This window comes from Mus musculus, chromosome 3 (assembly GCF_000001635.26).
Source record: "Mus musculus strain C57BL/6J chromosome 3, GRCm38.p6 C57BL/6J".
NCBI classification, from domain to species: Eukaryota; Metazoa; Chordata; class Mammalia; order Rodentia; family Muridae; genus Mus; species Mus musculus.
In genome coordinates this window covers 88,712,970-88,740,629 of record NC_000069.6, presented here as the reverse complement: position 1 = coordinate 88,740,629, position 27,660 = coordinate 88,712,970, and the positions used below count along the sequence as shown (strand labels likewise).

The window sequence follows — 27,660 nt, the reverse complement described above, 5'->3', positions numbered from 1 at the left end:
CCTCCTTTTGTTCTTATTTTATTTTCTATTAATTAATTAATTTATAGATTATGTTCTCATTATATAGCCCTGGCTGTCCTGGGACTCTCTATGCAGAATAGGCTGACCTCCAACTCATAGAAATCCTCCTGCTTCTGCTTCTGCCTCCTGAGTACTGGAATTAAAGGTGTGTGTCACCATGCTAATTTTTTTCTAAATATTAATTTTTAAAAAAAGATTTTATTACCTATTATCTATACAGTGTTCTGCCTGTGTGTAGGCCTGCAGGCCAGAAGAGGGCACCAGATCTCATTATAGTTACAAGCCACCACATGGTTGCTGAGACTTGAACTCGGTACCTCTGAAAGGACAGCCAGTGCTCTTAGGCTCTGCGCCATCTCTCCAACCCACCAACTATTTTTTTTTTTAAGGACTGGGTGTTGGCGCTAGAGAGATGGCTCAGCAGTTAAGATCAGTTGTTGCTCTTGCAGAGGATCTGGGTTCAACCACCCATATCCCAGTTTCAGAAGATCCAACATCCTCTTTTGACCTTTGTGGGCACCAGGCACTCTCATGATACAGTCATACACTTGGGAGAAATAGGCAAGGGGATGCTATGAGCTGTCCTCGGCTAGCCTGAGATACAGAATGAGAAGTGAGACTCATCTCTCACAAACATGGCATCCAATTACATAAAGAGGACTGGGTATAGTGTGACAGACTTTTCCTGGGAGATACACAACATACTCACCCAAATAAGGAGCCTACTATACCACTACCAAAGTCCAGGTTGGTGAATCAAAGAATTTTATTCTGGGATTACCTAAGGAGATATGGGTAAGGGATAACTTAACAAGAGCAGAAATGACTGAAAGACAGCTGCATCATCAAAGTCCACCCCAACATGAGAGACAGCTCATGGGTGAAAGCTGGGGACCTGGAGCACAGTGCAGGTGAGCTCTCAGCTAGCCTGAGCTACAGAACAAGAAATAAGACCCATCTCACAAAACCAACAACTAACTCCCAGAGTGATTTCTCCTCTCCTCAAACAAGGTGACATCCCCTAAGTAATTTCTTCAAGGTTAATATCAATTTTCCTTATAGTCCTGGGCTGGACCAATCTCTGTCATAGGGATTTCTGAATCAATTTTGAAAGAGAGGAGGGGTCATTGTGGCTGAAGGACTGCCCTGAGGAGATGTCGAGTCCTTGGGGAAGTAAGCACTGGTGCTGGAGAGGAACAGTGTGTCCCCGGGGTGGGCATGCATGATTGCGGGACACAACCTTGTTTCTTCCTGGACCTCCTGCCTCCCCCCTCGGGATACTTTTCTTGCCCATTCCTTGCCAAAGCCTTCCTAGGAAAGCCCCGACCTGGTCTCAGTGGCGTGCTGACGCTTGTGACTGACAGAGGCAAGCAGCTACTGCGTCAGTCAAAGCCTCAAGAACAGTGGCTTCTGACATGCAAACAGCTCTTCCCCTACTCCACTCTCCTGTTTTGGAGATGGGAGTCTCATTGCAGCAAAGCCAGCCTCTGCTTTGAACCCCTGTCCTTCCTGAGTGCCGGGGCTGCTGGCTTCTTCTGTCCCATGGCCTGGCAGCTATTTTTCTAAAAACAATTTTGAGCACAAAGACTTATAAAATTGATTGCCTCTGTATTTGCAGTCCCAGCACAGGTAAAGTGCTGTCATCTGTGTGCCAACATACACATGGGGAGATTCATGGACAACTTTTGGAAGTTGGTTCTTCTATGTATTTTGTCTGCATCTGTGCACTGTGTATGTGCAGTGCCCGAGGAAGCCAGAAGAGGGCACTGGACCCCTGGAATTGGAGTTCAGAGGGTGGTGAACAGCAATGTGCGGAAAGGATACTGAATTTGGTTCCTCTGAAAGAGTAGCCTCCTAACCTCTGACGCATCTCTCCAGCTCCAGGGAGCTGGTTGTCCCTACCACATAGCAGAAACCTAACTCAAGTTGTCAGGCTTGGCAGGAAGTGCCTTTATCACCAAGCTGGCCTTGTATTTTTCAACCATTTTAATGGTGGAGATTTAAGATACAAACAAACCCTAATGGTGAGATGTGGGAAGCCGTTGCAGAGTGGCAGTTACAGAGTGGCAGTTACAGAGTGGCAGTTGCAGAGTGGCAGTTGGCTACTGCTGGCCACCACGCATAAGTTTGGACAAACAACCAATGTGTACATATGCAGTAAAGTTTTTTGCAAAGACACTGCCTGGCCCGGGCATGATAATGAGGCTTTGAGAGTATAACCAATCAGATGTGAGACATGCAAATGAGGTATGATAATGAGGCTCTGTGAGGTACAGAGAGAGAGAGTAGCCAATCAGATGAGGAACATGCAAATGAGGCATAGTGCATAACCAATCCGGGTGTGAGACACGCCTCTCCTAGGCCTATAAAAGCAGCACCAGTTCTGGGCTCGGGGTCTCTTCGCCTCTGCAATCAAGCTCTCCCAATAAACGTGTGCAGAAGGATCCTGTTGCAGCTGGTCAAGTCCAGCGCGCGCAAGAGTGAGATGACTTTGTATAGCTGCTTGCTGCCAAGGCTGAAGAGTGACCAAATCCCTGGAACCTCATGGTGGAAGCAGACAACTGACTCCCACATGTTGACTCCTGACTTCTATATGCCATGCCAGTCCCACACCTGAAATGATGGATAAGTAAGTGTAATTCAAAAATTAAAAAGGTGAAGGTTGGGGGGGGCATGGAGAGATGGCTCAGAGGTTAAGAGCACTGACCACTTGCTCTCCAAGAGGTTCTGAGTTCAATTCCCAACAACCACATGGTGGCTCACAACCATCTGTAATGGGATCTGATGCCCTCTTCTGGTGTGTCTGAAGACCGCTACAGTATACTCATATAAATAAAAATAAATCTTTTTTTTTAAGTGAATGGGAATTAATGAAAGTGAGATTGTACTCAGACTCTCCACGCCAGTGTCCTCAAGAACATCCCAGGTGACTGCCGTTGTGTAGACGCACTTCCGTCAAGTGTCCTCTCAGACATTTCCAGCCTAGCACTTAGTGACCAATTACTGAGTGGCTGACAGTCGGCTCTCTCCCCATGCCCCTACTCCCAGGGTGGATCCGAATCTCTCATCACATTTATCTGAATCTCTCATCACATTTTGCGTTTCAGAATCAGAATTTTTCACTCCACAGCACAGAAGCAAAGCTTCGAGAATGGTGTGTTGTTGTTGTTGTTGTTGTTGTTCTTCTTCTTCTTCTTCTTCTTCTTGTTCTTCTTCTTCTTCTTCTTCTTCTTCTTCTTCTCTTCTTCTTCTTCTTCTTCTTCTTCTTCTTCTTCTTTTTTTTCTTCAAGACAGGGTTTCTCTGTGTAGCCCTGGCAGTCCTGGAACTCACTCTGTAGACCAGGCTGGCCTCGAACTCAGAGATCTGCCTGCCTCTGCCTCCCAGGTGCTGGGATTAAAGGCGTGCACCACCATGCCCAGCTTGGTGTGTTCCCTTCTAATCCCCGCTGTCAATACTTGCATGCAGCAGGGGCTCAATAACGGCACAAAGGCAATGGACACAGTATCCTCCCAGAAGCTGGTTCAGAGCAAACATAAAAAGCTTCATATTTCCTTTCTTATTCTAAGTCCACGTCTCAAAAGAAGTTTGGCCGAGGGCCAGGCACAGAACTCCCTGGTATAGCACATGCCTAGCATTTGTGAAGCCCTGGGTTTGATCCCTGACACTGATGCAACAAAATGGAGTGGACATTGTGAGGTAGGGGTGTGACTCAGTGGTAGAGAATTTGTGTGAAGTATTTGGGTCCAACTCAAAACTGGGAGTTGTTTAGGGTCATGTGGTAATGGTAATGGGCAGTGCCCCACAAATTTTCTAGAAAAGTGAAAGTGGGTGTGGTCAGGGAGTCTAGGTGAGGCTCTCCAAGTGCTTCTCTGTGTGTACACATTTATTTGTGCAAGGAGTCCGGAGGTCAGCTTTGAGTACCATCCAACCGTGTGTTTTCACACAGGGTCTCTTACTGGCCTACAGCTCTACAAGATGGCTAGGTTAATTGTCCAGCAAGCCCTTAGAACCTGCCTGTTTCTGTCTCATCAGTACCAGCATCAAGTAAGAGTCACCACATACAGATTTTTGTAAATGTGGGTTTTAGAAACCAGGCCCTTGTGGTCAGACCAACTGAGCCATATTCCCAGTCTCTTGGCATCCTTCAGGGCAGGTGCGTGAGAAGCCTTCCAGCCAGCACAGATGCAGCTAAGGGGCTGAGAGCAGTTTTTATGCTGCCCCTGTCCGTGGCACTGATCTTGTCCTTCACCTCCACAAACCTCTGAGGGCAGGTGTCCAGTGGGAGGTGTTAGGGCTAATTAAATGTGTTCTGGCTCAGAACACATTGCACTAAATCTCCAGCCAGGGCAGGAAGTGGAGTGTCCCCATCCCAGCAGCTTTTGTTCAGAAAACTGGGTGACTTCATGATGCCATCACATGCGCTGAGGATCACACACACACTTTTAAAAAGTGATTCCGAGACAAAACTAAAATTTCAGTAACTTTGTCTCAACGCAACTTTATTTTAAAATTTGGTCAGCTGAAAAAAAAAAAAAAAGGAAGGGGGATGATAATAATACCTGCAATAGATTTATGTTTAAAACTTTTTTTAAAGAAAAAAAAACGTATTAGGAATTTCAGAACATCCCAAGAAGTAAGCCCTTTCTGTCTCGTCTGTCTGGTGATTTTCTTTATATTGGTTCCCCCGCCCCCCAGTGGTGGTGGGTCTTAGGAGGCAAGGCAGATGGATCTCTGTGAGTTCAAGGCCAGCCTGGTCTACAAAGTGAGTTCCAGGACAGCCAGGGCTATACAGAGAAAAACCCTGTCTCGAAAAACCAAAAAAAAAAAAAAAAAAAAAAAAACCAAACCAAACCAAAATTTAGACTGATCTCACTAAGTTGTCCAGGCTGACCTTGAACTCCTGATTCCAAGTGTTCAGATTACAGGTGTGTATTGCCATGCCCATATTTGTTTGTTTAGTCAGTCTCATATTGCTTAGGCTAGCCTTAAATCCATTATACAGCTGGGGATGATTTTGAACTTCTGATCCTCCTGCCTCTACCACCTACTCAGGAAACTCGGGCACCCACACTGTGCCTGGCTGTACGGAATTCAGAGCCTCCTGCACAGAAGGCAGCTGCTCTGTCAACGAGGCTGCCACCCCAGCACCCCAGTTCTCCTTTCTGACTGGAACTCATGTTGCCTACAACGGTCTTGAACTCCTGGCTCATGCAGTGCCTTCTCATAAAAGAGTCTATGTTTTCTGCCTGCCCAACTCAGCAGCAGCCTTCAGTTAAGAAGCAATTAAGGACTACAGGACTATGAAGCTGGTTTTAGTCACGTACAGTTTGACTGTATTTTGCTAAGAGCTAAAGGCTGTGTTAATTCCTCCAGGCTTGATTTGATCCCAAACTCTTACTGAACACGAAGCAAGTCAATTCAAGTCACCTGTCCCAAGGGGACATGGTAGAGACAGTTCACCAAGACGCACAGGCATCATTCACACTCCACCAGAGAAATGTTCTCTGAAGGACTGAGTCCTACAGGCTTGCTAATGTTGGGTCCTAATTCAAATGACACCTACTTCATAATTACTAGGAAGAAAATAAAATTAGTTTGTACAGTGAGATCTGGAGGGCACACTGAAGAATCCTTAATCAAAGAGCAAACATTTTGTGCGACCTCCTTTACGGCCACACCACCTACGTTTCAGCACCAGTTAAGCTGATGAAACTCAGGGAACAATTTTAAATCTTCAAGTTGAGCATATCTAACAGTAGTACAATCCAACATTTCCAATCTTGAATCATCTTTTAAAGTGATTGTCAGAGTTAACTCCTGAAAGTTAAAAAGCAAAAAGATGTTCACTGGGAGTGGTGGTGCCCGCCTCCTGAAGCCAGGTAAAGCCCACTGAGTCAGAAGCTAACCTGGGCTACCAACAAGCATCAGCCTTGCCAAGGCTACATATCAAGAGCCTGTTCCAGGAAACAAAAAATAAGTAAAATTCCTATTTTATTATTTTTTAATTGCACATGTGTGTGTGTGTGTATGTGTGTGTGTGTGTGTGCATGCATGTGTGCACATGGAATGATCGTGGAGTGCAGGTGCCCATGGTGGCTAGAGGCATTGCTGGAGCTGGTGTGACAGGCAGCCGTGGGTGTCCTCTGGAAGAGCAGAATGTACCCTAACCACTGAGCCATCTCTCTAGCACATGTGTCCTTCTTTCTAACCTGAGACTGGAGGCACTAGAGAGATAGCTAAGTAGTTAAAAGTGTAACTGCTCTGCGCTTGCAGGGGACCCAGGTTCATGTTGGGAGCCGCGCCCACATTCGCCGTTACAAGATGGCGCTGACAGCTGTGTTCTAAGTGGTAAACAAATAATCTGCGCATGTGCCGAGGGTGGTTCTCCACTCCATGTGCTCTGCCTTCCCCGTGACGTCAACTCGGCCGATGGGCTGCAGCCAATCAGGGAGTGACACGTCCTAGGCGAAGGATAATTCTCCTTAATAGGGACGGGGTTTCGTTCTCTCGCTCTCTTGCTTCTTACACTCTTGCTCCTGAAGATGTAAGCAATAAAGTTTTGCCGCAGAAGATTCTGGTTTGCTGTGTTCTTCCTGGCCGGGCGTGAGAACGCTAATAACAGGTTCAGTTCCTGACATTCACATCAGGGGAACTCATAATTGTGACTCACCTGTAATCCCAGTTCCAGGGAGGCTAATGCTCTTAGCCACCAGGCAAAAGTGTGGGGCATGCAAATTAACAGGCACACAAATATACACAATTATTTATTTTATGTATATGTTTACACTGTAGCTGTCTTCAGACACCCCAGAAGAGGGCATCAGATCCCATTACAGATGGTTGTGAGACATCATGTGCGTGCTGGGAATTGAACTCAGGACCTTAGGAAGAGCAGTCAGTGCTCTTAACCGCTGAGCCATCTTTCCAGCCCATAAATCTTTTTTTTTTAATAAATCTTTTTTAAAAATTGAAATTGTCAAAGTTCTAACACTACAAATTGTGTATTGCGTATTTACATGCAAACTTGGGTTCGATGTCATCTCTCTTCAATTTGCTTCTTCCGTTACCTCTATTTTTGTACTTTCAGTTTGTCTTGAATTCATTACAGAGAGGCTGACTTTTATCTTCTTGTCTCTATTGTCTCTACCCTCCAATGGCTAGAATGATATTTGTGCATCATTACATCTGGCTCTTTCTCTTTAAAATTAAAAACAAACTTTTTGTTTTATGTGATCTTGGCTGGCTTCGAGCTTACTATTGTGGATCAGGCTGGCCTCAAACTCACACAGATCTGCTTTCCTCTGCCTTCAGGATGCTAGAATTAAAGGTGTGTTCTACCATATCTGCTTGGGGGAATGCAACTTTAATTTTTTTCAAATCCTTTTTTGTTGTTGTTGGGTTTTTTGTTTTCGTTTTTGTAGACAGGGTTTCTCTGTATAGCCCTGGCTGTCCTGGAACTCACTTTGTAGACCAGGCTGGACTTGAACTCAGAGATCTGCCTGCCTCTGCCTCCCAAGTGCTGGGATTAAAGGTGTGTGCCACCACGCCCAGCACTCAAATCCTATTTTTAATGGTGGTTCTTAAATGCTTTAACCTTCCTTCTAACACTATCCACCAGAGGTAGTGGAAAAGAAAGAATACATGGGAAATGGACCTGTTTAGGAAGGTTCATTGGAGCAACCCCCATCTGTGTTGTCTGGAAATCAGCAGTTCAGTTCACAGGTCAGCAGGCAGCGGCAGCTTGATCCTCCTGCATACACTTCACAGATACACCAGCAGTCCAGTTCAGTAGAGTGGGGTTAGCAACAGTGGTGACATGACCTGGCAGAGACAGCCAGGCCTCAGCCTCAGCTTGAGTCAACAGGAGGGACCAACAGGAACGCCAGAAGTTCTCCACCGTGCCTCTCTCAAGGAAGCCAAGATCAGTGAAGTCAGGAGACCCACTAGCCAAGCATAGCCTCCATCCAAGCATCACGTGTCCCCTATGTGTCTTGCCTCAACACAGCTCTTTCCTCAGCATGTGCATCCAATCAGCCCAAGTCCTTGGAAGCAGCAACAAACTGCAGCACACCACCAGAATCCTTTGTTGTGCCCTTCTATGGCATCCAGGCAAATGCATCTCACCCATGCAGTGTAAGACAAACCAATACGTATGTATAGTCAACAAAGAATCCTTCATCACGTGTGCTTTCACGTGCTTGCTTTAGTAGAACATCCTCTCTCCTGTGTCTGCTTCAGCAAAATGTACCTTCCCATGTTAGACCCAGCAAAACACCATCCAACTGACTTTTCAAAGAACCCTTAAGTTTCCACTTCAGGGGAAGAAGGCAGTTTCTAGACAGGGTTTCTCTGTGTAGCCCTAACTGTCTTGGCACTCTCTCTGTAGACCAGGCTGCCCTCATACTTAGAGAATGCCCACTGACTGCTGGGACTAAAGGCATGTGCTGCCACCTCCACCCTGCTGGTGTTTTTTGTCTTTGAACCTCCTTTTATTTATTTATTTTGTGGGATCAGGACACATGACACAGCGAAGACAGATGACAACTTCCTGGTAGATCCTTGACATCACCCTCAGGTTAGAGGGTGAGCCTTTACCTTCACCTTGCTCACTTTTACCCACTGAGCCCTTTCGCTGGATTGTGGTGCTGCTATAGGGGGAAAGTGTGAGATATCTTGACTGAAGCCAGGTTCTTGGCTGAGACCCCAACGGAACACCCCAATGGTTAGGATCTCACTTCTCTGACCTAGAAAGGCCCTCACGAAAGCCTCATAAGCTTTATCAATGGTGGCTACACTAGCTGTTCCACCTCAGGATCTTGGTGAGAGAGTGCAGCTTGTCATCTTCCATGAACATGAACGGTTCACTGATCTTCTCCCATGATGCTCTTCTGTCCTTCAGACAAGGTGTCCAGCTGAGTCAGTAGATGAACTGCCCCCTACCGTTCCAGCTGCCTGAGCTGCTGAAAGATTTGGATGACTCTCTCCCAGCACTAGGCAACCTGCTGTTCAGAATGGAGGTGGCAACAGGTCCCTAGAACCCTCCCTCAGAGCCTCTGACCTTTCCTGGATGCCATCTCCCAGGTCTAAGGGACAGACACTATCACACTAGCTAGAGGGTCTGGTTCCCTGTATGTAAGCACTGAGATAGACTTCAGACAATCTCCCCCCACACACACACAAAATATTAAAAAAAAAAATATTGGAATGCAGTCACTGTGTTAATACGTAAACAAAGAAATGAAGGTGAAGGGCTGGCAAGATGGCTCAGTGGTTAAGAGTGTTGGCTGCTCTTCCAAAGGTCCTGAGTTCAAATTCCAGCAACCACATGGTGGCTTACAACCACCCATAACGAAATCTGATGCCCTCTTCTAGAATGTCTGAAGACAGCTACAGTGTACTTACATATAATAAATAAATAAAATTAAATTTAAAAAGCCTTTGTTCTTAAAAAAAAAAAAAGAAAGAAATGAAGATGAAGCCATGCCCTCTGAGTGTACTTTAAAAAAAGATGATTCTAGACATTTCTATCCACTCATAGGTTAAAAAAAAAATCTGACACCTTGTTTAAACATCTTGTATTGTGCTGCACGGATTGCCTTCATGTGTGAGTGTGACAGTTGCCAGAAAAGAACTTCTTCCCAGGTGGCACGTGATACTTTTCTAACATATCCAGGTTAAAACATGTCTCCCTACCGATTACAGTTACTTATAATTACTCATCTGGCTTCAACACAGTTTCAGTGCCTTTCAACTTGTCCCTGAATCTTCGCTTCAAAACTCCAGGGAACACTTGATTTTCATGCCTTCAGTTGGACCGACCTGATGACCTGAAGCTTGTGGAACACTGAGGAGGCCCTCGGCTCACACACACTGCATGCCAATTCTCAACGCAAACGAAGGGACTAGCTTATCCAGGATCCAACGTGCGACAGGGATAGCCTTAAAAGCACTCACTGCAGTTGCCTCGTATAGAACAAATCCCTTCTTACAGGTCTTTCTGGCAGTGGTTTTCTATCGCCTTGACAATCTTCAGTCGATGTGGCTGTCAGGGCCTTGCTAGGCCTGTGCTGACTAAAGCTTTAAGACTGCTCCATCGGACAGAGACACCACAGACCTTCAAGCCCTGAGTCTAAGGACTGCTCAGGGCAAGGGAACACAATTTTACTCAGACTCCTGAGTCTCTTCTGTTTGGACAATGACATTGGTTGAATGAAAGGCCTAAAAGCCATCAGGCCTCGCCTGACTCTTCAGAGGGGATAGAACACTGGACAAGGCCTGTGGTGCAGTGGTCCTAAGGAAGGATTTGTGTTCATTTACTTGTGCTCTTGTTTCTCTGAGACAGGCTGTCGCTCCATAAGCCAGGGTAACCTCAACCTCATGGGAGTCCTCCTGCTTCAGACTTTGAAATACTAGCATTACAGCAGTGAGCCACATGCTAGCCCATAGCCCAACAAAGGACTTCACTAAGATTCAAGTCATCCAGCAATGGTCCCAGATCCAGAACCAGGCCTCACAGGTAAAGAAAGGCAGACACTGGGGGGGGGGGGGAGCCAAGCATGTTCAGAGAGAAATACGCTTCTGTCTCTTTTCACCACCTGAGTGCCTTTGGGTCAAATGTGCAGTTCTGGGGCTCACTGTAGGAACACTGGTCTGACCCTGCATGTTTCCGGCTCTGTCTTCTTGTGTGAGCAATGGCAGGATCTCCCTAAACCTCTGCACTCCACGGTCCACCACAGGAATCCGCTCCGCAGACGCCTGCTCACCTTTCACGCCAGTTTCCCTACTCAATCTCTGCTCTGTCTCCAGGACGCACAGTGTGGCTACACAACGCAGATGTCCTTCTGTGAGACAGTAGCAGGAAGTTCAGGTTGAAGGGTGGTGGGGAGAATACAACACAACGTTCTGTTGTGACCTTAGTCAAGTGCACACGGTACACACACTCTCCAGGGTAGAAACCATTTACACAAATTTACATCAGCAACATAACCAAAACAATGGCCGACCAAATTCTAATGTGACAATTAAGGAGTAGACACGGCCCTGATGAGTTCATGCGTGGGAGTCACGGAGCACAGGGCTTTAGACAGTAAGTCAATGACAGCTCTCAGTAGGCGAGTCCCCTGGCCAGTGACGTTTAGAATAACCACATAGCAGAGAGCAGAGGACGTGCTCCCTGCTGCAGATTACAGGACTGCACTGGGGAGCACTGCAGTTCACAGCAGGCACAAGGAGCACTGCAGTTCACAGGAGCACAGCCCACTTCACTCAGGTGACCGAGTCTTTCTTCCTCCTGAACGGTGACTTCAGCCTCTTCCATACGCTGTTCTTGGGTTTGGCCTTCTTCTCCATGGCCAGTACTAGCTCCTTCTCTTTCTTACGGATCTCCCGGACGAGGGCGTGGAAAACGTCGTCGATGTAGTAACGGTAGGCAGCTGAGGTCTCAAAAAAGGGACAACTGAATTCTCGAGCCAGAGACAATCCCTCTTCCTTGGAGACCTTCAAAGGCACAAACAGGAGAAAATGCATCATGCAGAGCAGGCAGCAGTGACAACTGTCACAGAATAAATGGACATCCTTAGCAGCACAGCCCCTCCCCCACTGGACGGTGCCAGTTGAATACACAGCCCCTACACACAGGGGGGTACTACATGACTTCACACTACATGATTCTACTTCTAGTGTACTTCAAGATTGTTCTTTTTAGGGTTGCCAAGTGTTTCAAATACAGATTTAATTCTAGCGATTTGATTTCACAATCTGATCCTCAAGGTTTTCTTTAAACACAGTCTTATAGCCAAGCACATCTCTGAACTTCTAAACTTTCTACCCCACGATGATGGAATTATAGGTTTGTGCCATGAGCCTGGTTTATGCAGGGATAGAGCCTAGGGAGTCCTCCATAATTTTTTTTTTTTTTGAGACAGGGTTTCTCTGTGTAGCCCTGGCTGTCCTGGAACTCACTCTGTAGACCAGGCTGGCCTCGGTCACACCTGCCTCTGCCTTGTGCATCACCATGTCCAGCTCCCTGAATGATGAGCAGACACTACCAACTGAACTATCCCACAGCCTGCAGTTTTACTTTTCTGAGACAAGGTCTGTCATTGGCCTGGAGCTTGCCAGGTAGGCTGGCCAGGAAATCCAAAGGATCTGCTGTCCCACCCCAGTGCTGGGACTGCAAGCACACAGCGCCATTCCTAGGTTTAAAAGCAAAAAACAGAAAACCAGACTGAACCCAGGCCTCCTACAATCACTTTAGTGATGGGACTGGGGTCTAGCCTTTCAAGGTAATAATTATCAAGTAAATATGAATATTGATAATGGTAGTTTTCTTTACACTACTGCTCTTAAGAAAGAAAAGCATAGGGCTGGAGAGATGGCTCAGTGGGTAAGAGCACCCAACTGCTCTTCCGAAGGTCCAGAGTTCAAATCCCAGCAACCACATGGTGGCTCACAACCATCCGCAACAAGATCTGACGCCCTCTTCTGGAGTGTCTGAAGACAGCTACAGTGTACTTACATAAAATGAATAAATAAATCTTTAAAAAAGAAAGAAAGAAAGAAAGAAAGAAAGAAAGAAAGAAAGAAAGAAAGAAAGAAGAAAAGCATAAGGGAAGAAGACACCTGCTCCAGCCAGCACAGACCTGTCAGAAGCCAACATGAGGCATTGGGCTACGGAAGTCCAATACTTGCCCTGCTTCTGGATAGCGAGACTGCTTCTTGTTTTCTCCTCCAGGCAGTGAGGGTTTGACATATGGACTCCTAGAGGCTTCCTACGTCCCAGGAGACCTGTCTGCCAGACTCTGCTCAGGTAGCAGCCGTGGGTGCACACTTCACCACTCCATTCAAATCACTGCTAGACTGAAGGGCACCGCGTGGCGCAGCCTTTAATCCCAGCGCTTGGGGAGCAGAGGGATGGAACTTGCCAGTCCGATTCCAGCCTGGCCTACACAGAGCACTTCAGGCCAGCCAAGACAACTTAGTGACACCCTGTTTGTTTTGTTTTAAAAATAAAATCGGAAAAACCCTCAATCATTTCTCTTATTTCTGAAGTTTTACTTTAGCTTTTTTTTTTTTGTATATAATTTTTCTTACTATTATTTTATGTGCATGGGTGTTTTGCCTGCACGTATGTCTGTAGACCACATGCATGGACGGTGCTCATGGATCCGGGGTACAGACAGCTCTGAGCCCCACCGTGCAGGTGCTGGGTAGGGAGCACAAGTTCCCTGCAAGAACAGCCACTGCTATCAACTCTTCCCTTAGCTCTCCAACCCTCTAGTTATAATTATTATTATTTTTAAAGTACTCACTTATTGTGCGTGTACACTGTGTGCGGGGCCTGCATGGCCCTGCACATGCATCACCGTCAATGGGCAACTCTGGGCAACTCTTCTCTTGTTTTACCTTTATGTGGATTTCAGGATTGAGTTTAGGCCACTGGGTTTACAGGACACAGCAAGTGCTTTACTATCTGAGATCTCTTATTAGCCCTAGCTTTTATTAATTTAAAAAAAATTTTTTTTTTGTTTTTTTTTTTGCTTTTCGAGACAGGGTTTCTCTGTATAGCCCTGGCTGTCCTGGAACTCACTCTGTAGACCAGGCTGGCCTCGAACTCAGAAATCCGCCTGCCTCTGCCTCCTGAGTGCTGAGATCAAAGGCGTGCACCACCATGCCCGGCTTAATTTAAAATTTTTATTTTGTGGTACTGGGGATTGAACCCAGGACCCTGTGTATGCTACGCAGGAGCGCTACCACTAAACCACATCCAAAGATTTCTGAAGATCGATGAAATGAACAGCTCATGATTCTTTACTTAATCAGTGTTCTATTGCTATTCGCTTGTTTGTTGATTAACTACCTATGCCAGGGTCTATGTAGCCCAGGCTGGCCTTAAATGTATGGCTAAGCCTCTTAAATGCTAAGGTTACAGGTACGTGCCACAGATAGCTCATTAACTGTCTAAACTCCTGTGTACTGATTTCCAAAACCTAAATTTTACCTATAGTAAAAGAAATTAATAGAGGGACATGTCCAAGGCCAAGAGATGCTAATGTTCATTTTCTATTTTAGGGGTAAGCAATCTTCAAACCAAAAAGCAAAATGACTACCCACAGTACGCAGACATTCCTTCCTCACCTGCCTCAGCTGCTTTAGGTCAGACTTGTTCCCCACAAGAACCACCGGTGTATCATCGGTGCGTCGGACCCGGTAAATCAGTTGTTTAAACTCCCGAACTTCGTGGAAACTTCGACGATCCGTGATGGAGTAACAGATGATGAATCCTTCTCCTGCCCTCATATACTGATCCCGCATGGCTGTAAACTCTGCCTAGAAGGAAACAAAAGATCCAGAATGCATCGCTGAAGCGCAGACTTCCACACGCGCACTGGCTGCTTTAGAGTGAAGAAACAGCATGTATGCCAGTTACCTGCTGTCCTGAGGCATAGCATGGAAAATTAAGAGACAAGCTAGTGACACTGTCCACAGAAGCCTGCTCCCTGTCCTAGAGACACTGCTCAGACGGTTCTGGGTTTAGTACCTGTCCTGCTGTGTCCAGGATGTCCAGATTGGCAGGTTCATCATCAATGCGGATCCGGATCTTATAAGCATCTTCTATAAGAGGGAAGAAAGGTCTGTTATAAGAACACAAGGCATGGCTGGGCGGTGGTGGCGCACGCCTTTAATCCCAGCACTCGGGAAGCAGAGGGAGGGGGATTTCTGAGTTCCAGGCCAGCCTAGTCTACAAAGTGAGTTCTAGGACAGCCAGGGCTACACAGGGAAACCCTCTCTCAAAAAAAAAAACCAAAAACCAACAAACAAATAAATCAAACCCTCACATGCAGGAAGAAGCCATGACCTTAAAACTTGTCCCACAGAAGAGTTGGTCCCACCTAACTTTTATTTGTCTGTGTATTTGGTAGAGCCAGACCTCGAATCCTGAGGTTCAAATGTTAGGCGAGTTTCCTACTACTACTGAGCTATATATACTCCCAGGCACTATCCTATTCCTGTGTTTGTTTTCATGTGTGTGGGTACACATGTGTGTGGACACACAGGGTTGCCACTGGGTCTCACCAGGCAGCTTGCTCTCTGGATTTAACACTGAAATGAACTCTGTTTCTGACTTGTACAGCAAATGCTTTAGCTTTCAAGTCCACCAAAGTTCTTTTTAAAAGTTGTTTATTATTATTATTATTATTATTATTATTATTATTTTGAGTTTTTTGAGACAGAGTTTCTCTGTGTAGTCCTGACTGTCCTGGAACTCACTCTGTAGATCAGGCTGGCCTCGAACTCAGAAATCCGCCTGCCTCTGCCTCCCTAGTGGACGTGCGCCACCACGCCCGTCTTACTATTATCACTGATGTGGATGTGTGTACATGATGTGCATATGGGTGCATATGGAGGCCATGGGTCAGTCTGTGGAGTTGCCTCTTTCCTTATACCTTTGTATACATTCTCAGGATGGAAATCAGGTCACCAGGCTAGCAGGGCAAATGCTTTTATCTGCTGAGCCATCTCATTGGCTCCTAAGTTGTTTTTATGTGCCTAATTTTCTCAGGATGTTATTAAATTCATTAAAATATATAGGTTAGGGTATATAATAGGTTTTCCTTTATTCATGGTCGGTCATGTATCTTATTCACAGCTATAAATTTAGGCTAGAAGTGAACTCTGAGGATTTAAGAATCAGAGGCAAGAGTATCTCTGTGGATGCAAGGTTATGTTTGTCAACATGATGAGCTCTAGATCAGCTAGGGCTACAAAGGAAGGTGCTGTCTTAAAAACAGAAAGAAAGAAAGAAAGAAAGAAAGAAAGAAAGAAAGAGAGAGAGAGAGAGAGGAGGGAGGGAGGGAGGGAGGGAGGGAGGGAGGGAAAGAAAGAAAGAAAGAAAGAAAGAAAGAAAGAAAGAAAGAAAGAAAGAAAGAAAGAGCGAGCGAGCTGGGCAGTGGTGGTGCACGCCTTTAATCCCAGCACTCAGGAGAGAGAGAGACAGGTGGATTTCTGAGTTCGAGGCCAGCCTGGTCTACAGAGTGAGTTCCAGGACAGCCAGGGCGACACAGAGAAATCCTGTCTTGAAAAACCACAAAAAAAAAAAAAAGAAAGAAAAAAGAAAAAAAAAGAAAAAAAAAAGGAAGGAAGGAGAAAAGAAGGAAGGAAGGAAGGAAGGAAGGAAAGCAGGCAGGCAGGCAGGCAGGCAGGCAGAGAAAAGAGAAGGCTATTGCTGTAAAAAGACACCATGACCAAAGAACTGTTATGAAAGAAAGCATTTAGCTGGGGACTTAGCTACAAACAGTTAGTTTACTACCACCATGATGGGGAGCATAGCAGCATGCATAGCAGTAGATCAACAGCTGAGAGCTACAACCTTATACATAGGCAGAGAGAGGGAGGGAGAGTGGGAGGGGGAGGGGAGGGGGAGGGGAGGGGTGAGAGAAAGAGAGGGAGAGGGAGAAGGAGAGGGAGAGGGAGAGGGAGAGCACACACACAGAGCCTACCCTCAGTAACACACTTCCTCCAACAAGGATACAACTACTAATCCTTCTAATCCTTTCAAACAGTTTCAGTCCCTGTTGACTAAGCATTCAAATACATGAGCCTGTGGGGTCATTCTTATTAAAAGCACCATAAGAATTCTGAAAGAATTTCTTTTAAAATATTAAGCCAGGGGCCATCAAAGATGGCTCTGAGTAGAACCCACATAAAAGTAGGAGAGGACAGGACCCACAAAGTTTTCCTTTTGATTTTCACACATGTGCTGTGGCATAAGTCCCCCCCCACACACACACATCACACACATACTAACGAAATATTTTGACTGTTGGGCATAGTGGTACACACCCTTAGTCTCAATTATCAATTATTAAAGAACACACAAGAGATAAGGCTAAATCATACACAGTAAATACTTAATAGTCACAATAATCCAATAGAGTATTATTATTCTTTCCATTTTCCAGCAATCGACCGTCGTCGGCAGGCCGGGGGTGGTGGTACAGAGGCAGGCCGGGTGTGCGGGAGCGCATCCTCAATGCCACCATGGGGTGAGGAGAACAGAGGGAGGCAGACTTCTGTGAGGCTGAGAGTCACAGGTGAGACTCTCTCTTTAAAACAAACCAACAGCCAATCCTAAAACACTGGATATCTTCTTCAAACCACAGTTAATTAGCAATGGGGCCAGAATGAAACCCCAGGGCTACCGGACTGAAAAGCCATGGGCATCTTCCACACCTCAGCCCAGAGTACTGGGTTAAAGGGTAGAGTCACTAGGCATCAATGCCTGCTTTTTTTTTAAAAGTTTTGTTTTTTATTTTATGCATATGAGTGTTTTGGCTGAAAGTGCTTGTTGGATGCCTTAGAGGTCAGAAGGGGGCATCAGATCCTCTGAAACTCAAGTTACAGATGGTTCTAAGCTGCCATGTTGTTGTTGGGAACTAAATCTGTGACCTTACAAGAACAGCCAGTGTGCTACATTCAGTGAAGCATCCCTCACAGGTTTATTATTTCCTAGAAAATGTTATAACCCCTTCATTGCAAACAAAGTTCTTTTCTGCACATTGCTGTTAGCTGTAATATTGAGGACTAAAGTCAGGGTGTTAGCACGTGGTACAAGCAGGATATATATATATATATATATATATATATATATATATATATATATATAATTTATTTATTTATTTTGGTTTTTTTTTCCATTTTTTATTAGGTATTTAACTCATTTACATTTCCAATGCTATACCAAAAGTCCCCCATATCCACCCACCCCCACTCCCCTGCCCACCCACTCCCCCTTTTTGGCCCTGGTATTCCCCTGTACTGGGGCATATAAAGTTTGCAAGTCCAATGGGCCTCTCTTTCCAGTGATGGCCGACTAGGCCATCTTTTGATATATATGCAGCTAGAGTCAAGAGCTCCAGGGTACTGGTTAGCTCATAATGTTGTTCCACCTATAGGGTTGCAGATCCCTTTAGCTCCTTGGCTACTTTCTCTAGCTCCTCCATTGGGAGCCCTATGATCCATCCATTAGCTGACTGTGAGCATATTTTGGTTTTTTGAGATAGAGTTTCTCTGTATAGCCCTGGCTGTCCTGGAATTCACTTTGTAGACCAGGCTGGCCTCAAACTCAGAAATCCACCTGCCTCTGCCACTGCCTCCCAAGTGCTGGGATTAAAGGCGAGCACCACCTCCTGCAAGCAGGAAATATCTTAGCCCTTTAAAAAATTTTTAATTTCACTTTGTTGTTGTTGTTTATATTTTGTTTTTGAGATAGGGTCTCACTATGTAGCCCTGAATGGCCAACTTGATATGTAGACTGGGCTGACCTGGAACTCACTAAGATCTGCCTCCTGATACTTTTTCCTTTTAATGTTCTGAAGAGAAAACCCAAGGCCTCTGAAAGACAAGCTCTATCAGTGAGCTCTACAGAGAGTTCTTTCTTACTTTGTTTCCTTTCGCTGCGGGGTTTCACACTGTAACCCTTCCTAATCTTTAACTTGTGGCAAGACACTATGCGGTCTCATTAAGTTGATCAAGCTAGTCTTTAATTTGATCTGGAGAACAGATGGTCCTTCAATTTGTTAGCCTCCTGCCTCAGCAGCCCAAGGAAATTTTTATTTTTGAGAGAGTCTTAAATAAGCAAATCTAGCCCTTGAACTTACAATCATCCTTCCTCAGCAGATAAGACGTCAGGTATGTGCCATGCTACAAGTGGCAGCTAGAGTTGTGTATGCCAATGATCCTAGGACATGGGGAGTGGAGGAACACAACCAAGAGTTCAAAGCTGTCCTCAGCTACATAAGATCCTGACTCCACTCCTACCCTAAATACTACCCACCCCCAAAACATAAAGAAATGAGGTCTAGGAGCGGGAGAGATGGCTCAGCAGTTAAGAGCACTGACTGCTCTTCCAGAGTTCAATTCCCAGCAACCACATGGTGGCTCACAACCATCTGTAATGGGATTAATGTCCTTTTCTGGTGTGTGTCTAAAGACAACTACAGTGTACTTATATAAATAAAAATAAATAAACCTTAAAAAAAAAAGGAGCAACTCCCAGACAGGGTGGTGCACAACTTTAATCCTACCCCCTGGGAGGCAGAGACAGGCAGGTCTCTGTGAGTTTGAGACCAGCCTGGTCTACAGAGCAAGTTCCAAGACAGCTAGGGCAACACAAAGAAACCTTATCTTGAAACCAAAACCAAAACCAAAAACTGGCTGCATATATCCCAAAATATTTCCTTTTCACATTTTAAAATTGTTTGTGTGTATACATGGGCACACACATGTCACACAGTGCATATGGACTTCAGAGGACAACTTTCAAGAGCTGCTCCTCTTTCTACCATGTGAGACTGAAGGACAGGACTCAAGTTGAACAAACTTGCCAGCCCACGGCACAGGAGGCTCCAGAGGCAAGAAGAGAACAGGAACTGGTTTCCTTGCAGTAACCATATGAGTTCATGGGGCCAAGCTCGGGGCAGACTTGGTGACAGAGACCTTTACCGTCTGAGCCATTTCACTGGTCCCTAATGTTTAAAAATCAATCCCTGCTGCTGACTCTTCTTCAGAGATAAAGAAGCCGATGTAATCAATGCATCTTGAATTACAGACCACTGTCTGTTAAGATTGCTAAGTTGGTTTTTTTGTTTTGTTTTTCGAGACAGGGTTTCTCTGTGTAGCCCTGGCTGTCCTGGAACTCACTTTGTAGACCAGGCTGGCCTCAAACTCAGAAATCCGCCTGCCTCTGCCTCCCGAGTACTGGGATTAAAGGCGTGCGCCCGGCAAGATTGCTAAATTTTGAAATCAACTTAGTGGCTGGGACCGACACTGGATTTTAACTTCAGTCACATGTCCGTCTGTGCTTACAGGTGAGTATACACATGTGGTCACTTCTGTAGTTGTAATTTTGTTTGTCCACTGTGTGCTCAAGACACATGCGCATTGACTGCTGAATCTCACGATTCCGAGAGAGCAGCAGAACAGGGCAAAAGATGGACTGATTTGGGGTTCCTGCCGATGAGCCAGGTTTGCCTCACAAAACCCACATGAGAGCTCACAGCTTTGTAGAACTCCAGTTCCCAAGATCCCAATGTCCTTCTGCTTCTGCAGACACCAGGCACACTGTGGGGCATAAACAAACATACAGGCAAACATTCATACCCACAAGATAAAAATAAATCCTAAAGAAGAGAGGGAGTTTATGAGGCAGGAATACAGATCTGCAGTAGAGTGTTTGCAGAAGACATATACAGCCTTCAGCTCAGTCCACAACATAGCAGACAAACCAACGAAAGCTTCTTAGGGCAGAAGAATAGAAGAAAGCTGGGGAACATAGTTTGATAGCTGAGTGCTTGTCTACACAACCCCCAAAGCTCAACCCAAGCACCACAAAGAAAAACAATGTTCAATGTCACTTCCAAAAATATACAGAAGAAATGAGGGGTTGCTTCTGGAGTTCTCTTGGTTTTTATTTTGTTTATTTACAGATTATTTCTATTATTGTGTATATGTTTGACTCTGTGTATGTGTGTGTGTATACATACCCACATGTACCACAGTATGTATACAGAGACCAAGAAAACAACATTGTAGAGTCCAGTCTCTCCTTCCATCTTTCCATTGGTTTTGCATAAATTCAGGTCACCAGGCTATTGGGGCAAGCATCATTACCACAGATGCTAAGTCATAGTTAGGTTATCTAAACAGATTGCAGTGAAGAGAGACCTGAGCAGAGTGAGATCCTTATTCAAGAGTTATCGGTTGGTACATGCTCCTCAGCCGCAGAGCCCTCACTTTCCCATTACAGTAAGTCCCAGGGTGCATGGGCTTCTTCAGTGGCAAATCCATAGATATGTCCAAGTTTGTTACTGTTTTTGCAGCTCACATCTCAAACTGTATGACGACCATTAAACTTCACTCTACTGCATGTTAGCTACCATGCTAACATAAAAGACTATCAGTGGTGCCTGTTAATGAGGTAGAGATGAGCCCTGAGCAGTTGCTCAGGATTACATCACAGCACAAGAAAACAGACAACATTGGACACGGCCAAAGAAAATTCTGCCTATTTTGATTGTTCTACAAACCTGTATAGGAAACCAAAACAAAGGAGGCACATAACTTATCTACCCTTCTACCAAGGACTGAAGTCAGGACATGGGCCACTACACTCTGTGGCCTGAGCTCAAGGTCTGGGCTCTGAGCCCAACTGAGGTGACCATGTGACATTTTCCAGCCAATCTCTAGGTGTGGCTAGTTCTCACTATAAACAAGGGCAGAATAACTAGGTGGGTGTAGAAAGCCAGTCTTCCCACACCCAGGAGCCAGCAGTGCAGGAGGGCAGGAGTGACAAACACTCACCCTTACAAGCAGAGAGTAGATACTGACCCGCCTGGCCACTTGGCACAGATCACTTCCCTCTAGTGGGGAAACACTAAAGCTGACACTTTGAATCTGGCCTCTGCACTGGGAGCACACGGGCAGCCTGGAGCTACTGCCTGGAATGAAGTTGATCCCAAGCCCTGGGTTGATTTTATTCATGGAGTTCCTATAGCACAGTCTGAGTCTCTGCAACAGTGTACTAAGGTTGCTATGGCAGAGCTGGGATGCAGTGCAGTGGTATAGCATGGACTCAGCCTGTGCGGTCCTGGGCTTGATCCCTAACACAGAAATGAAGAACTCCCATGCAGTTCGCTAAAAAGACAAGAAGTAGCCGGGCAGTGGTGGCGCACGCCTTTAATCCCAGCACTTGGGAGGCAGAGGCAGGCGGATTTCTGAGTTTGAGGACAGCCAGGGCTACAGAGAGAAACCCTGTTTTTGAAAACAAAAACAAAAACAAAAGACTAGAAGTATTTCTAGTTTTCCCAACCCCACAGATGTATGTGCTGAATAAAATGAGCATAGGCAGAGATCAGCTGGCTTTTGTTTGTGTTTTGACAGAGGATCTTACCATTACTCTTGGCCAACCTTTATGCCACCAAGCCTGGTGCTGAATGCACACTCCTCCTGCTTTTGCTTCCCAAGTGCTGGCATTACAGATGTCTGTCATCACTCCCAGCTAATGGCAGAGCTTTGTGCCCTCCTCAGCCCAACATTTCTTTAAGATAATCACTCAGAATCAAAACTGCTTCCTTATGATTTTGTAACATTTCAGTCTATAGCAGATAGCAGCTAATAACAACAATATAATCCACGAACTACAGAACTGGGCATGGGGTTCATGCCTCTACTCTCAGACTAAGCAGAAGGAGTGTTACGAGTTCAAGGCTAGCTTAGGCTTTGACCTGTTATCAAGGAAGACAATAACACAACTTAAAACAAGAGAAAACAAGGCTGGGGATGTGGCAGAGCCCTTGCATGGTATGCTCGGCTAGAGTCTCAGGTTCCATCCCCAGGTGGGGGTGTCAGGGAGACAGATTTACCCCACTAGCATTCCACCAACCTATGACAGCCAAAGATGACAAAGACACAGGAGAAGACAGTACTATATAATGAGCTGCAAGGATAAGGAAATAAAGGAAGAGCTCTAAGTGGAAGATTGGTTCTAAGAGTTCAGCAGGCTGGCTCTACTTGTTTTTCTGCTTCCTTTTGTGGAAGTTCAAACCAGCTGACTCATCCTTCAGGGTTAGTCTCATGTCAGACCCTGAACAGTGACAGCAAGAAAAGGTTTCATTGAGTGGTCGTTAAACTTTTCCTTTAATCTAACAATACATTATATGTCCTTAAATAAAAAAGACAGTTTGTCTACCAATGTAATCTGAAGACTAAAGATAGCATAAATGTGCATATGAAGTCTAAAATAAATACTCAAATGTTTATTCTGGTCTCTAAGTAAGTATGAATTACATACACAAACAAGCTTAGGATATAAATATTACTTTTTAAGCTCTAACTCTATTGAGATACTTTCCCAGGCTGTATCTGGAAATATAAACAAGGAGCTGACTTACCAATGGTGGGGTCATGGTCTTCTGGGAATCGGTGGCTGATGAACTGCATTGTCATGGCTTCAAAACAAGAGATGCAACTCAGGACACTGTGACCAGGAAGTATTTTAGCTATCAATTTTGCACAAGAGCCAGTAACCCATCTGGGTTGCTTTTCAAACGTTGTGTGGCAAACAGAAATGGTTACCTACCACTCTTCCCAACTCCACCGGCACCCAGCATCACTAGTTTGTATTCCCGGGAGAGTGCTGCAGGGCTGCTACAGCTGCTACCAATGGGGCGAGCTCCGGACTCCATTGTCCTCCGGGGCAGTCCTGGGCCCCTGGGAAAGGCCTCCTAGAGGAGAAGGCACAGAACATTCAATCCAGGATGGAAACAGTGGGCCACAGTGAGAGCCTCCTTCTTCCGTCCCCAAACACCATGGCCTACTCTGCTCATTGCAGAACGCTAAGAAGCCCTACATCCTCGCCCTTCACAATCAGTCTCAGTCCTAAAACAGATCATAGATGTCCAAACTTACTTTTTCCAGAAAACTAAAAAGAACTTAAAACTTCAGATTGAGGCAGCGTGCCAGTAGGAAGGAGCCGGATGAGTGCAGAGCGCTGCCTGACACTGTCACGTTCTTTCACGGTGGCCGTGGCTCCCCCACTTCACCACCTTTCCCGCCACCGTCACCCCCCCGCCCTGTTCACCTGAGCCTGTACCTCTGAAACCAGCTTTGAGGCCGGGTGGTAACCCGCGTTCCTTTCCCAGCTGCGCCCCACAGCCCAGGGCCCCGCCCGGGTCCTGGAAGATGGCGCCGGTGGGCGGGGCATGACCCTGAGCCCCGCCCCCACAGCTGACAGATACTCTGCTCCGCCCCGCGCCTAACTCTAACTCGCTAAGCCCTCTGGTCACATACGAATCTCAAGGCTTGCACTTACAAAAATGGATGTTATATTAATCGAACAGATACTTTTAAAGATTTATTAATTTATTATATGTAAGTACACTGTAGCTGTCTTCAGACACTCCAGAAGTGGATGTCAGATCTTGTTAAGATGGTTGTGAGCTACCATGTGGTTGCTGGAATTTGAACTCAGGACCTTTGGAAGAGCAGTGCTCTTAACACCTAAGCCATCTCTCCAGCCACGAACAGATACTTTTAAAGTGATTAACTTAGGGCTATTTGCTGCTGGTAGAGGGAAAATATCTGTCACCAGATGTACAGCACAACAAACCCACACCCCCTCAATCTTTCCAAAATACAGAATTACATTAGGGTAGGTATGGTACTTGCTACAAAGCAGCGCTTCATTTTCCAAAAACGCTGTTACATCAAAAGCTCTTGAAACCAAAACCAGATGATCGCGGTATCCAGTTATTCTAGTTAGAATTTTTTTTTTAAAGATTTATTTATTTATTATATATAAGTACACTGTAGCTGTCCTCAGATACTCCAGAAGAGGGCATCAGATTTCGTTACGGATGGTTGTGAGCCACCATGTGGTTGCTGGGATTTGAACTCGGGACCTTCGGAAGAGCAGGTGGCGCTCTTAACCACTGAGCCATCTCACCAGCCCTCTAGTTAGAATTTTAAATTTTAAAATTATTAAGACAAATACAAGTCAGATAGGATGCAAGCACATCCATATAAACCAAGCATTTGGAAGGTGTCTGTGCCAAGCAGTACAAGGGCCACCTTGGATACCAGCTAAATTCGACATTGGGTTACATGAAACCCTGTCTTAAAAGCAGAGCTCAGGAGAGATTATCAGTAGTTAAAAACACTCCTTGCGGGGGCTGGTGAGATGGCTCAGTGGGTAAGAGCACCCGACTGCTCTTCCGAAGGTCCAGAGTTCAAATCCCAGCAACCACATGGTGGCTCACAACCATCCGCAACAGGATCTGATTCCCTCTTCTGGAGTGTCTGAGGACAGCTACAGTGTACTTACATATATTAACAAAATAAATCTTTAAAAAAAAACAAAAAACACTTCTTGCTTCTGGATTCAGTCGCTAGCACCCACACAGTGGCCCACAACCATCCAGTTTCAGGGGATCCACAACCCTCTTCTGACCATTTGCAGGCATCAGGAATACAAATGGTGCACATATATACACATAAGCAAAAACATACATATGAATAAATACACCTTTTTAAAAAGCAGATAGCTTATGCCTTTAATTCCAGCACTCCAGAGGCAGGTGTGTATCTGTTTGTGACCAGCTTTAGACAAGACAGACAGAGAGGGTCTCTTTTGACTTCCAAGCTAGTAAAGGCTACAATGTGGGACCCAGTCTCATAAAAAACAAATTAGCATAACTGGGCTTCATCCACTCTGCACATCACATGGAGTGAAACGTTCCTGCATTATTCTTGCAACCTCCACTTCCCTTTTCTGCTGGAGCCAGGATATAGGTGAGCAGCTTAAGCTAGTCTACAGTGCCTGATCTTTCTGTCTCAGCATAAGAGTGCTGAAGGGAGACCAGGAGGGAACAGAAAGGATGGTTTAGGGTTCTAAGTCACAGGCTGACTTAGAAACCATAGCAATCTTGCCTTAGTCTTCAAGTACAATTATTTTATCTTGTTTTTAGGGTCTGAGTCTCATGTAACCCGGGCAGGCCTTAAATACAAAATTCCCCCATCCTCCACCTCCTGAGTTCTGGGATAAGTGCTTTCCTGTGTTGCTACAAGTTTTGAAGAACTGGGTGTGGTCTCAGGCAGCTGTTTTAATCCCAGGTGTGAGGATATGGGGTTGAACTGCAGCAGCTTTGACTTGCTGATCCCATTACAGATGGTTATGAGCTACTACGTGTTTGCTGGGAATTGAACTCATGCCTTGTGCTCTAACAGAGGCATGGTTTTACCAGCTGCAGTTTCTGCAATTAATTGTGTGACCTTTGGAATTCTAGAACTTTATTTATTTATTTATAGTATATAAATGCTGTGCCTGATGGTCTGCGTGGGTGGCTGCTGGTGGTTTACGGAGGTTGGTTGGGGTTTCTTAGTAGCTGTGGTCAAAGAAGAAACAGGAAATTAGATTCAGGGATTTTCCTAATTTCTCTCTGCCCTCTCCCCCATTTCTCTCCTATCTAGTGTTAGGGGTGAAACTGGGGGGATGAAGGGTGTGAAAAAGAACCCACAAAGTAGCTAAGGCCAGCTACAAGGCCCCCAATTAAATGCTTTATTAAAGTTGCCTTGATCATAGTGTTTCTTCACAGAAATAGTGGTGACAAAAAAAAATGCTGTCTCAAAATACTAATTTTTCTCTCTCTCATAGGGTCATACAGGACATAGTACTGGCTGTCCTGTAAATCACATGTTGTACACCTAGCCTAAGAGATCTACCTCCATGCCTAGCCTTCAAAATAATTTATAAAGAGAGCAAGGGGCTAGAGAGATGGCCTAGAGGTTAAGAGTACTGACCACTTGCTCTCCAAGAGGTTCTGAGTTCAATTTCCAGCAACCACATGGTGGCTCATAACCATCTATAAAGGGATCTGATGCCCTCTCCTAGTGTGTCTGAAGACAGCGACAGTGTACTCATATACATAAAAAACCAACAGAGAGTGAACTAAGTAACCAGACACAGTAGCATATCATATGCCCAGAATACCAACACTCTGGAGACAGAGGCAGAAACATCTCTCAAGGTCATTCTGGTCTACATATCAGAGTTCCAGGGTAGCTAGTGCTACAGGAAACTGTCTCCAAAAATCCAAAGGAGGAAGTGCCTAGGATGTATCTCAGTGGTAGAATTTTATCTAGCATAGACAGAGTTCTGGGTTCAATTGCCAAAAGCACAAGAGACAACAAAACATTCGAGTACCTTTTAGGCAGCGGTTGTAACTACGCTGAGCTACACAGTAGCTAAATACCAGGTGGAAGGTCAAACCTGGTGGGTATCCTTAATCCCAGAATTCTGGACTCAGAGGCAGGCAGATATCTAGGAGAATGAGGCTAGCCCGTTTCACACAGTATTCCAGCCAGGTGGCTCGGCTATTAGTGGTACTTATCACGCAGCCCTGAAGAGCTTAGTTTATTCACTGAAGCACAGTGGAAGGAAAGAATTCACTCCTGAAGGGATGTCCTCCGACAGCTACACACATTGTGGAACAAAAGTGTATTCATTAATCTCTTTAAGATTTATTTTTCTCTGGCCGGGTGTGGCGGCGCACGCCTTTAATCCCAGCACTCAGGAGGCAGAGGCAGGTGGATTTCTGAGTTCGAGGTTGGCCGTGGTCTACAGAGTGAGTTCCAGGACAGCCAGGGCTATACAGAGAAACCCTGTCTCAAAAAAAAAAAAATTTATTTTTCTCTGGATGTATTTGTAACTATATGTATTGCATGGCCCCCTTGGAGGCTAGAAGAGCATACAGTGAGACCCTATCTCAAAAACAAAACAAAGTAAACCACTGAAGGGGAAAAATAAAAAATAGAAAACATGTAACTTAATAATAATTGTAAATCCTTTTATATTAAGGATATATTTTTCAGAGTTATCAGCTCAAGGAGCATATGCAAATGCTGGAGCCTGTTATGTTCTTGTTGGGCAGGGTTTATGCAATGAATACAAAAGCATATTAAGGGGGTGGAGAGATGACTCAAAGGGAAAAGCACTACGTCAGAGGATCCAGCTTCAATTCCCATTTGCCACACAACAACTCATATCTACATACATTACTCCAGCTCCAAGGGATCTGATCCCT

At 45.3% G+C, this 27,660-nt stretch overlaps 1 protein-coding gene across 6 annotated transcripts; it reads right to left on the bottom strand.

Moving 5' to 3' along the window:
- Positions 1 to 9,581: 9,581 nt before the first annotated feature.
- On the bottom strand, positions 9,582 to 23,788 carry Rit1 (Ras-like without CAAX 1). Of its 6 annotated transcripts, none has more exons than NR_028056.1 (6): positions 23,673 to 23,776; positions 23,160 to 23,304; positions 22,972 to 23,057; positions 14,562 to 14,635; positions 14,159 to 14,350; positions 9,582 to 11,518 (listed from the first exon to the last, which is right to left on the bottom strand). NR_028056.1 is itself a non-coding variant. In NM_009069.4 (6 exons), exons 2-6 carry the CDS (start codon positions 23,263 to 23,265, stop codon positions 11,288 to 11,290), a joined length of 660 nt encoding a protein of 219 aa, NP_033095.1. In that variant the 5' UTR covers positions 23,266 to 23,304; positions 23,673 to 23,776; the 3' UTR covers positions 9,582 to 11,287. The 6 variants fall into 6 exon arrangements, 5 of the variants coding, with proteins under 5 accessions (NP_033095.1, NP_001156782.1, XP_006501221.1 ...); NM_009069.4 differs by having other exon boundaries at positions 22,972 to 23,028; XM_006501158.4 differs by having other exon boundaries at positions 10,564 to 11,518; positions 22,972 to 23,028; positions 23,661 to 23,788.
- Positions 23,789 to 27,660: the final 3,872 nt, after the last annotated feature.

What these genes read in the sequence shown, in the direction of transcription:
- Rit1 (XM_006501158.4), bottom strand. Translation starts at nt 23,783, where the DNA reads ATGCCCCGCCCACCGGCGCCATCTTCCAGGACCCGGGCGGGGCCCTGG. An exon ending in TTTCAGAGGTACAGGCTCAG is followed by an intron (nt 23,305 to 23,660) that starts GTGAACAGGGCG and finishes CTTCTCCTCTAG; the next exon opens with GAGGCCTTTCCCAGGGGCCC. An exon ending in CGGTGGAGTTGGGAAGAGTG is followed by an intron (nt 23,029 to 23,159) that starts GTAGGTAACCAT and finishes CTTGTTTTGAAG; the next exon opens with CCATGACAATGCAGTTCATC.